Source organism: Anneissia japonica, unplaced genomic scaffold (assembly GCF_011630105.1).
Source record: "Anneissia japonica isolate Jap-2015-1 unplaced genomic scaffold, ASM1163010v1 scaffold287726_len2788222_cov184, whole genome shotgun sequence".
NCBI lineage: Eukaryota > Metazoa > Echinodermata > Crinoidea > Comatulida > Comatulidae > Anneissia > Anneissia japonica.
The window spans coordinates 2,709,161-2,720,063 of NW_022705125.1; the positions used below are offsets into that span (position 1 = coordinate 2,709,161).

Here is a 10,903-nt window from a genome sequence, read left to right on the forward strand (position 1 = left end):
GCATAAACAAATATACAAGACAAAATAAAGTATATTATAAATAAGATAAATTATATAATGAACAGAGAATATGCGTTAAGATCACTTAGTACTGCATACATAGTTATCCGTTAAATAAGGCATTTAATAAATGGATTGCATTTGGTAGGAATGATCTGTACAGTTTAGTGTGACATGGCATTTGCCTAGCCTACCAGCTGAGTGATAATACTACAGCGTAATAGGTGGCTTACGTCTTTTATCTTTATCAAGCATTTTCAGGGCTCTATTTACATTCAACTGTGAAAGATCAACTATATATATATTCAAATTTTTATATGCCTAATTAAATATAATTGTTTTTATCTACCAGAAAATACCAGAGTGTCATAATTACATTACGATATATGAATTGTTTAATAAACCAAAGTATAAGCTTAAGGAATGAACTTGTTTTGTGTGTGGGAGAAAACAGTATTTTTACAGGAATTGGCACAAAGACCCTGGATTTCAAATGCAGAGTCTTAAGTACTAATCTATGTATAGTTCTTACAACCAGATTAATAATAAACAACTCACAAAAAGCAGTTTATGGTAAGTATAGGAGTTGCTGGCCAATCAGGATAATTCATGCTTCTAGCTATACAAAAATTACCATGCATTGTAATTCAGCGATAATTAACATATAAATGCGAGCAAGCATTAACAAGAAACACACCAGAGTGCATTTTCAACTGATGGTGCATTTTTATTGGTCGAAGATGAAAAAAGATCCTCAATGAATTGTAATAAGAATAAAGTGGGCAGGTTATAAATAGATGACGACAGCAACTTCCTGGATTGTTATCAACATTTATAAGGCATTGTTTTTCACCATTGCTCAGCAATTACTCCTGGGCCTCACACAGTAATACAATACTGTCTTCATACAGAATGGGAGACTCAGAACATCATAATCATAACCTTACTTTCAGCAGTATGGACTTAGAGCTAAAAGTTGGTGTAATCTGCCATATTACTTTTTTAATCATCATAAGCATTGTTGGACTATTTGGGAACCTGTTGACAATCATTGCAATACTCCGGACTAATAAACTGCGGATCACTGCTAATTATTTCCTTGTGAATTTGGCTATTGCTGATGTAGTTATTTGCACGTTTGTTTGTCCCTTTTACTTACTAGCGTTATTTCACCGCAAATGGCCGTTAGCAGATCGCTTTTGTGCTGCGATTGGCGGAATATCATGCATTGTACTGGCAGCGTCCGTCTTAAGCCTCCTAGCTATATCGATAAACAGATACTTCTGTATAGTGAAGAATAAACTCTATGCTAAATATTACAGCACGCAGCGAACTATTTGGCACTGTGTTATTGTATGGATTGCATCGGTGATCTCAATATCGCCCACACTTGGCGGCTTAGGTGAGTTTGGATTCAATGAACATATTCTAGTTTGTGGATATAAGATTACTTATGAGTCTTGGAAGTGTCAAATTGCTACAATGATAATCATTTTTATTGTCTCTACTTCAACAATCCTTTTTTGCTATTATAACATTTGGAAAGAAGTCTATAACAGTTCTAATCGTACTAAACGCAAAGCAAGTACGGTAAGCCAGATAAGCTTAAGTGGGTCAACAAGTGATATTTATAATAAAAAACATAGCTTAACTGGGACAATAAATGATAACAATAGAAAACTTAGCTTATCTGGGACAATAAATGATAACAATAGAAAACTTGGCTTTTCTGGGACAACAAATGATAATAGAAAACTTAGCTTAGCTGGGACAATAAATGATAACAATAGAAAACTCGGCAAACTACGCAGCCAATTGTCAATGATGAAATTAGTTCCACGTACGCGCGACATTCAAGTAGCAAAAACTTCGCTCATCGTGCTACTCACGTTTATGATATGTTGGACACCGACAGTTATACAAGTTGTTTTTGATAGAAACTTCAAAACTCCAGATGGGGTTGTACAGGCATTTGCTTTCCTGGCACTGGCCAATTCCAGCATCAACCCTTTCATATATGCCTGGCGGAATCGTCATTTCCGCAAAGCGTACAAGCGTATCATTACATGTCGACACTGCTTTGGGAATGCGGTTGATGACATTTCCCACGGTGATTCAACGCATATATAGGTGGCTTCTGGGACTGATGATGATTTCTAAATCTTTTGAAGTTTTAATTGGACTAAAGAGATTGCCTGGTTTTCTTACAACTCCATTTGAAATAGCTTTCAATCAAGAGTTTTCAGGATATTTGCGGGGATAACAGGCAGTTTTCGCAGCACGACGTTAACCTTAACGTTAACGGAAGACGTCATAATTTATTCATCTTGCATTGCGGAGTACGTTAATTTCAGGATTTTACGTGCTGCATGTTGGGTACTAATGTTAAAGTTAAGCTTAACGTCGTGCGGCGAAAACTACCTATTAACTGCTGGTAATGGGACTAAATGTTAACCATACCAAATAGCCTACACAAGAAGCTTATTGAACACTGGTGATTGTATCAAGGCATGAGATTACAAATAGGCCTATTGATTGTGAATGTGGGCTCATGCTACTACTGTATAGAGTTTCAATAAAGGTAGTTAGTGAAAAAGTCAATTTTTTTATATCTGTTTTCTATATTTCTTTGGTATACAGAGCGAAAGCAATGCCAAAAAAAAAAACACTTCATAATTTTGCATGTCATCCTTGTTTTGTTTTAATTTTAAATAAAAAAAATAAACAAATGAATAATAGCCTACAATAGTTATCTTTTCCACAGTAATAATATTTGAAGTGAAATATATTGAACATAGGGTTTAAATGAGGTACATAGTTAAGTCAAATTTTTAATCTATTAATAATAATTTTTATTTGTTGATTCAATAAAAAATATAAATGAATATGTAACTGAATGAGTGAATGAATAAATAAATAAATTAATTAATTAATAACAGAACAAATGAATAAATTAAACAAATCTATATAAGTAAAATGATTAAACGAGTCGCAAATCATCAGCGTAGTGCTCAATCGCAATTAAACCAGAGCGAATTAAAACAAAAATATGTGGTTCAACAGTAGGTTTGATTAGACATTTTATTACCTGTCTCTTATACACATCTAGATGTGTATAAGAGACAGAAATATTACAGCACGCAGCGAACTATTTGGCACTGTGTTATTGTATGGATTGCATCGGTGATCTCAATATCGCCCACACTTGGCGGCTTAGGTGAGTTTGGATTCAATGAACATATTCTAGTTTGTGGATATAAGATGCAATGCTATTTTGATGTGTGTTTGCATTGTTTTTGTAAGTATCTCAGAATATAATGAGTATTCAGTATGATAACATGTCAGGTTGGGCAAAACTTCACTCCTATGATATTTTCCAGACGCAAACACATCGAGATGACATCATTAATAAATATTGTAATTCTCTATATCATATAATCAATTAGCTGCAAGCTAAAACTTTTATAATAGCTGTTCTACATATTCTATAAAATACTGTATAATGCAATTTTTTATTTTATAGTGCACACTGTCATTTAAGAATAACACTTGAGGCATTCATTTGTGTCTATTTTCTCAATAATCAAATTTCTGTGCATGGATTTACATGATATAATTTTTCCATGCTTTCATGATCCCATTTTTATTAAAATACAAATTTAACAAAGGCAGATAATAACTTAGAATTTGTATAGTGTACATATCAATATCAGAGAAATAATCAATATCAGAGAAATCTAAGGAGTGACGTAAACCATTATGGTTCAAAATTTCAATATATCAAATTTTGTTCATTTTTAGGATAACGAACTTAAAAGATAGGCGAAGTCCACATTTCTCCTAAACAATGAAAAATAACAGGTTATTTTTCAAATGTGTTTCTACTCAAGAAACCATAATAGAATAACAATGGTTTTACCCACTTATATGCTTGGCTCTCGTTTATGTGTGCAAAATTTAACCATGTTTTCAATAACCATTTTATATAAGCGATTAAAATCTTGCAGAAAACCCTAAAAGCCCTAAAAGGCAGAACACTGAAATACAACAATACTAAAGGAAAAAAAATGGCAAGGTCTTAATTCATACACATAATTGACAAGCAGAGGCTAAAATGTAAGCAAGCAAGCAAAGAGTATGGAAATGCAAGTGGTCCGACTCTCCAGGTTTCTCTGAAATGGAATCCTACCTCAAAAAATTACTACCGCAAACTAGAGGGCGATCTTTAAAAGAACCTAACAGGCATTCCTATCAAAAGTGTGCTGCATTCAACAGACCCACAAAGCGAAGAAACAATTTCTGTTTCTTTGTTCTATGTTTAATGAGTTCTTAATGGGGCGTCTCCTATTTTGTGGTAATACTTCCCTTTTCGTTTCATTTCACGAAAAAAAGGAGCCCAACATCTTGATGCATGTTAAACAGCCGGAGAAAACTGAATCTTTTGGACAACATCTTTCATAAGTAGTAATGGTTGTGATTGACACATTCAAGTGTTGAAAATCATATTGATTTGATTTTAATTAGTTAAAAGCTTAGAAACTGTCAGTGTAGAGCTAAAAAGCCTGACAAATTAAATTCAATATTTTATTTGCTTACCTTACGTTCTTTACCTTACCTATCCTCTTTGTGCCTCTACCTACTTCATATATATATAATTAAGTTACAGACTTCCAATTTAAAATTAGAGTGAAAGCTTTCAAATATACATTTGTACAACAAAAGGTTTCCCAGACCAATTAACAAAAATTGCATTTGTACAACAAAAGGTTTCCCAGACCAATTAACAGAAATTGCTGTTAATCAATTTAATATTTTTTGTAGTAAAATGTAAATTGTCTGATTCATGCTTTACTGAAAGCTATTTACGTATTTGATTCTTTTAAATTTACAATTTGTTTAATTGAATTTTTGTGGGCTTTTTGAATTTCACCAAATGGCATTTTAATAATTTCTGAAATGAACAATTCACTAGTGTATTAGCAAGGCTGAAAAATAAGGCATTGCAATATTTGCATTCTTTTTAAGGGTTTTTTTTTATATCACTAAAAATATTTTTCTTAAGCCTTCTATATGTTAATAAAATTTTATGTACAAATAAACCGGATCTAATGTGTTATCTATTTATTACCAGAAAAATGTTGTTCTTTTGCTTCATAGACAGAACAGTACTGCATATTTGAGGCTTGGCTATCCTAAACTAGAATCAGTTACAATATAAAAGGAAATTGGCTTTTTAATATATTCTTATTCTCCTCATTATAAGAAAAGTGATGGGTCATTTACTTGAATAAAAAAAAAATTGCTAATTACTATATTTTTAGGGGAAAAGGATTGGTCCATGTGTAAATTACTCAGTTTAACAATTAGTAACAGTATGCCGGTTTTAGAATGGCAAGGCCTCATATATTTCTGTTTGTTTTACCTGAAGTGAAGAAAGAAAGCTGTTTTATCCTATATAAGTTTCTTCTTATATATCTGCAAGTCAATACATTTTGAAAAGATAATTATGGGAGTAGTAATATGTAGCAACTACCTTGAGTAGTGGGGGGGGGGGAGATTGAAGGGGGAGGACGATTGAGGATGGATCTGAGCGGAACTGACCTTGAGTATGGCTGAAGGAGGTGGTCTACAAAAGGATTGCAGAAAAAAATTGAATTAGCAAAATTAAGGAAAAATTTGACTAAACATTCAATCATTACACACAGAAATCGGGGTGAGCTGACCGCCTTGTCAGGAAGAAAAACACACTTTATCGGGGAGAAGAAATTCAAATTCAAATTCAAATTCAAAAATACTTTATTATCCAAAAGGAAATTCGCTTGGTTATGGTACATATAAAATATTTAAAAATTAAAAATTATAAAACATTAAAACATTTAAGTACAGTACTGATATATGAAAGACAGTTGTTAAGAATAAGATCAAAAACATGCAAAATGAACAAAGAAAAAGGACAACACAATACTATATGTTCCCCTTCCTGTAGGCCTACTGTATTTTTTACATATTAGTACTCTGTAATAGATAATAAAATCCATAACTGTCGTAATTTTTGGGGGATATGCATCCAAGGGATTTTGAGCGATGCCACACCAAGCCCACTTACGCTCTCATTGGGGAATCAGCAAAATTGTGGGAAAATTTGACTAAACATTCAATCATAACAAACAGGAATCGGGGCGAGCAGGCCCCACTGTCAGGAAGAAAAACACACTTCATCGGCCCCCTCAGGCAAATCCTGGCACCATCCCTGAAATATTTTCAATTCAAAAGTAATTTAGAATCAATGATACAGCAGATTATAATATAAAAAAAGAAAGCAGAAATATTGTAACTTAAATAACAAAATAAATAATTAGATGTTAGTTATTTTTAAACAATTAGAAAGGATTTACTGTACTGAATAAATAAAGGCATCTTTTTTATAGAAAGGGATCACAAGTATTACGAATGTAAGAAAGATTGTTCCAAATATAAGCAGCTCTTGTATGAAAGTACGCTCACCAGAATTTGAAATTTAAGTACTAGATATTTGATCCCCAGTAGGGTAAGAACAGAATGGGTAAAGGTGATGCATAATGTGACTTTAAGATATGAGGGAAAAACCCCAAAAAACAGCAAAGCAGAGTAATGCATGTAATTTGATCACATACATTATAGCAGATAGTGACTTAGCAATACATCAAGCAACAACTGATTATTATAACTATGTTTTATTCAGACAATAAATCAACATGAAAACTTAGTTGCACATCTGTCTACTGCTACTGCTGTTACTACTACTGTACTAACTTCTACCAACTGATAAGTTCTTTGGTGTAAATTTAAAAATGTTCTTCAATCATGTGACAATGAGAAACAAAGAGAATTTGTGGCGATTATGAAAAATCTGCATCTGTCATAGTCCGAGTCTATATTGAAATTTGTGACAAAACAAGTTTACATGTACAAACATACTTTACAAATACAAAAATTCTATCAAGTCATACATCATCAAAATTGTGTGGCTAATAAATTGGCGAGAAAATATTAGGGGAAGAGTAATCTCGTTGTCGGCAATTGGACAGCACTTTTTATTGCCTCTGCCAAGTGCGAGTTTTCCGGTCCGCTTTTTGCATGGGGTAGTATAGTTCAGGGGGGGCACTCCCATTATACAATCGAGTGCACTGCAGGCAACATAAACACAACAAACATAATATGCACATATACTATTATTTGAAATGGTATGATATGTGTGAAAATTGAGCAAAAGTGGAAGTTTATTTTATGCAAGTCAACTGCATCTGAAAGTTCATCAAGGACAATAAAAAACCAATACTGTATATCCTGATTTGGTGTATCGAGGTCAAATTTCAGACACTTGAAATATATTATTACATGCGTGTGAAGGTCTTAAGAGACTTTCCCCAGCTAGCAAAGCGACGTTGGCCCAACGTTGGTAAACGTTGGCAAGCGTCGGTAAGCGTCGGGGTCGGATATCTGACGTTTCGACCTTCAACCAACGTCGGGTCAACGTCGCTTGCTAGCTGGGTCTGTATATGACAGTACCAATGTGAACACAGGTTTAATTCCAGTCATTAAAAAACATAAGATAAGTATATTTAATGCATGTTAAAGGGGACTCAAGTGTTCATCAAGGAGTGTTAATTAAATAATTCCATATCATAAAAAGTCAATCATTGAAACAATAATCAGAATATGTTTCATACATGTGAATAGGGTTTTAAAGTAGGACATTATAGTATAGCTACAGAAGATAATAAAAGTCTTCAATTAATACTAAGGATTTTCATGCATTAAAGAGAACATTTCTGTTAATATTTCTACTTTCCCCTTTCTGGTTAAAAGCTCTGTCTAGATTATCAAATTTTACTTGACAAAAAATTGCTGTATGCCCATATATATAGTCATGATGTGCCTAGTGTATATGGTAATGATGTCATGTCATCATGACAATTATTAAGCATGTCACATGATTATTTCTGTCAAATAAAAGTCTGTAGAGAGAATTAATGTATTGTTGATCATCATTTTGTTCAATTCATGCTTGTTGCTGGCTACAATACAGTAATGCTACATTTAGGTAAACTCACACAGTAGTTATTTACATTATTCTAAATGAATTATTAAGTTTCCAATGAATTCTAAATAATTATATGATGTTCTATATTCTAAATTTCGATTTCAGTTTTTAAAAATAATGTACATAGTTTTATTATAACATTATTTTCTATGTGTAACTCTTATACAAATATTAAGTTCTCTGAGTAGCATCTAACATATTTCTGTAGGAACTGATATATCTTCACAACTTTTTCAAAAGTTGTCTTATACCTGAGCAAATGGGGCTGTTAAGTGTAACAAGTTTCCTGTACGAAACAAACTGCTGATCTATATACTGCAATTGATTGAAGGTCATTAAAAATATAAATCTATATTGCGTGTTTGTTTCCAGACATTTAAACACCTTAAAAACCAATTGGTTTATATTTTTGTGCAGATTAATATAAACACTTCCTGGTACTTCAGGATTTGCTCACCATTGCCATTTGAATAGTTTTGATCCGAATTCCAAAGGGAAATATCAATATACCTAAGGTTCGTGGAAAATAAATCTCTTTGGAATTATGTTTACACAAGCATTACAAAGGAACTAATCTTAATAGAACTGATCCAGATACTTCATTAATTCATTAATTAACAATCTTTTTTTATTGCAGGTAAACTAGTGTATTGTAAGTTCATATCAAATTCAGATTTTTACTAATCTTATTACTTATCTTTGTATTTGTATACTCTTTTCTATGTTTTCATACTTTTCATATTTAAAATTCCCTTTTTTAATTTTATATTTATATAATAATTATTTCATTAAAAATATTTTGGAATGTTAAAAATTTATTTGCAATAATTATTTTAATAAATTTTGTTTATACTATTTTTATAATAAAAATAAACCAAATAAATTTATAGATTTACGTGACATAAAGTAATCTTTTATCTCAAATATAAACCAGCTTAAGATATGGCACGCACACTAGCTTTAAGAGGGCTTAGAAGGAATGTCTAAAATGACTGCTACCATAACTTACGCAGAGCTATGATTAAAAATATTTGAGATAAAAATATAGTTTATATTAGAAAATATTAAATAATTTCATTCATTGGGTTCATTATTTGCCACATGTGTTCTTTGAGAATTGAGAGACAAAATATTCAAAGCCAATGGTGTATAATAAAATCAAGTTATTGCTGTTTAGGTCAGAATCTATTAAAACTTTTCAGATTAGCACAAAAAGTCAAGATCCTGTTTGAGAAACAAGTGGACATGAAAGGGGAACTGTAGGGAAACTAAGCAAAGAGGAGTGGCCACGACGAGGGAAGTAATGGAGGAAAGTGATCAAATGTCTGGTGAAGGTGCACTCACACCTTTTCCAAGAAAATCGGTTTAATGAGTAACAACAGGGACGCCAACATTCAAAGTATCAGAAACGCAGATGTTTACTTAGTTCCACAATGATAGCGAAATGATCCCTAGCATCGTGGTAACCTCCTACTCTTCCAAAAGATGCAATGGTTTCTTTAGAATACACACAAAACCATTTTAAGAAAAGACTTGATTATATCAACCACTCCCTTGTTGGGGAGCAGCTTGAATCAGCGCTGATGTTAAGGCTATAGTTAGCGCCGTGCCTGCCTAAATAGAGCATTTACTTTGGTGTCGAAAAAAATAAAATTTACTAACTACACATATTGCTTGTACCATGAAAACACTGGAGTAGATATACCTGTGCTTCACTATACAGTATTTTCAGAACAATATACTTTCATTTTCGTAACATATTTCAGAAAGTATATTTGTCATACTACAGTATAGTAAAAATTATGAATAATGGTAGTAAACTGATAAAATCGTATACCTAATGATAAATTAAACTACGTACGCCAAAATTATCAAAATTATCTCACATGTTTAATTGGCTTGTAATCATTAATGATTTTTGTGATTTTATACTTTTCAATGAGCTTTTCAATGATTTGGTTCAACCCGTGGGAGGGTCAATTTAATGAGAGCATACAAGGTAGCGTATTACTCACCATATCCACAAATATAGGCATCATAACCAGCTTCATGATAATGTTTCTCCTCACCTAAAATAACAATAATCAAAACAAGCAATGATTCCAACATTCTTCAAACCTTTATTGGTATTTTTGGTTGTTAACCCTTGTCACAATTGTCAGGGATGAATTTTGTAATTCTATCCTCTCAGAGCATTATTATTTTGTAATGCTATAGCCTTTTCAGTTATTAATATTTTGTAATTCTATATCCCAGGCAATTTTTAGTAAGATCCTAATACAAATTTTGAGAGAGCATACTTGCTGGACTCTATAGCTCATTCAGTACACAAATCCTACTTGGTATGATGAATTTATAGTCCAGCAAACTTTGGTTGGTTGCATTTTTTTTTGCTATATTTTTAAAAAATTGGATACGATGTAGAGTAGACATATATAAATCAAAAAAGTATGTGCGACATTTTTTTTTTTCATACGTAAGGGGGGTTACCAGCAGTTTCAAAATGGCCGCCAATTTTTCCTAAAATTGTCACTAATATTGTAAATTTATGTCATTAAAATGCAGTATTGAATTGGAAATCCACTCATAACAATGACAACAACAGTTAACTAAATATTGTACACATTTTTTAGCTATTACAATTTAAAATGGCTGCCATTTTCCATTATTTCAGCTTTTTAGCATACGTATATTAATAAAATAATAACCGACCTGTACTGTAAAACAAAAACGTGTGATAGAGCTAGTACATGCAATTGCCATATGCTATTATGATTAGTACCATAATATATATGATATATATATATATGTGTATATATG

At 32.1% G+C, this 10,903-nt stretch overlaps 2 protein-coding genes across 2 annotated transcripts in view; one reads left to right on the forward strand and one right to left on the reverse strand.

Annotated features, from left to right (window-relative positions):
• The first annotated feature begins 825 nt into the window (after positions 1-825).
• LOC117105257 (melatonin receptor type 1B-like) lies at positions 826-3,053 on the forward strand. The gene has a single exon (XM_033246348.1). It carries the CDS (start codon positions 913-915, stop codon positions 2,128-2,130), a length of 1,218 nt encoding a protein of 405 aa, XP_033102239.1. The 5' UTR covers positions 826-912; the 3' UTR covers positions 2,131-3,053.
• A 2,734-nt stretch (positions 3,054-5,787) lies between these two features.
• Positions 5,788-10,903, reverse strand: part of LOC117105351 (poly(A)-specific ribonuclease PNLDC1-like) — a gene marked incomplete in the record, with an annotated part of 55,456 nt that continues 50,340 nt past the window's right edge. The window contains 2 exon segments of the mRNA XM_033246474.1: positions 5,788-6,250; positions 10,099-10,152. Coding sequence (XP_033102365.1) covers positions 6,228-6,250; positions 10,099-10,152 — 77 coding nt within the window.

What these genes read in the sequence shown, in the direction of transcription:
- LOC117105257 (XM_033246348.1), top strand. Translation starts at nt 913, where the DNA reads ATGGGAGACTCAGAACATCATAATCATAACCTTACTTTCAGCAGTATG.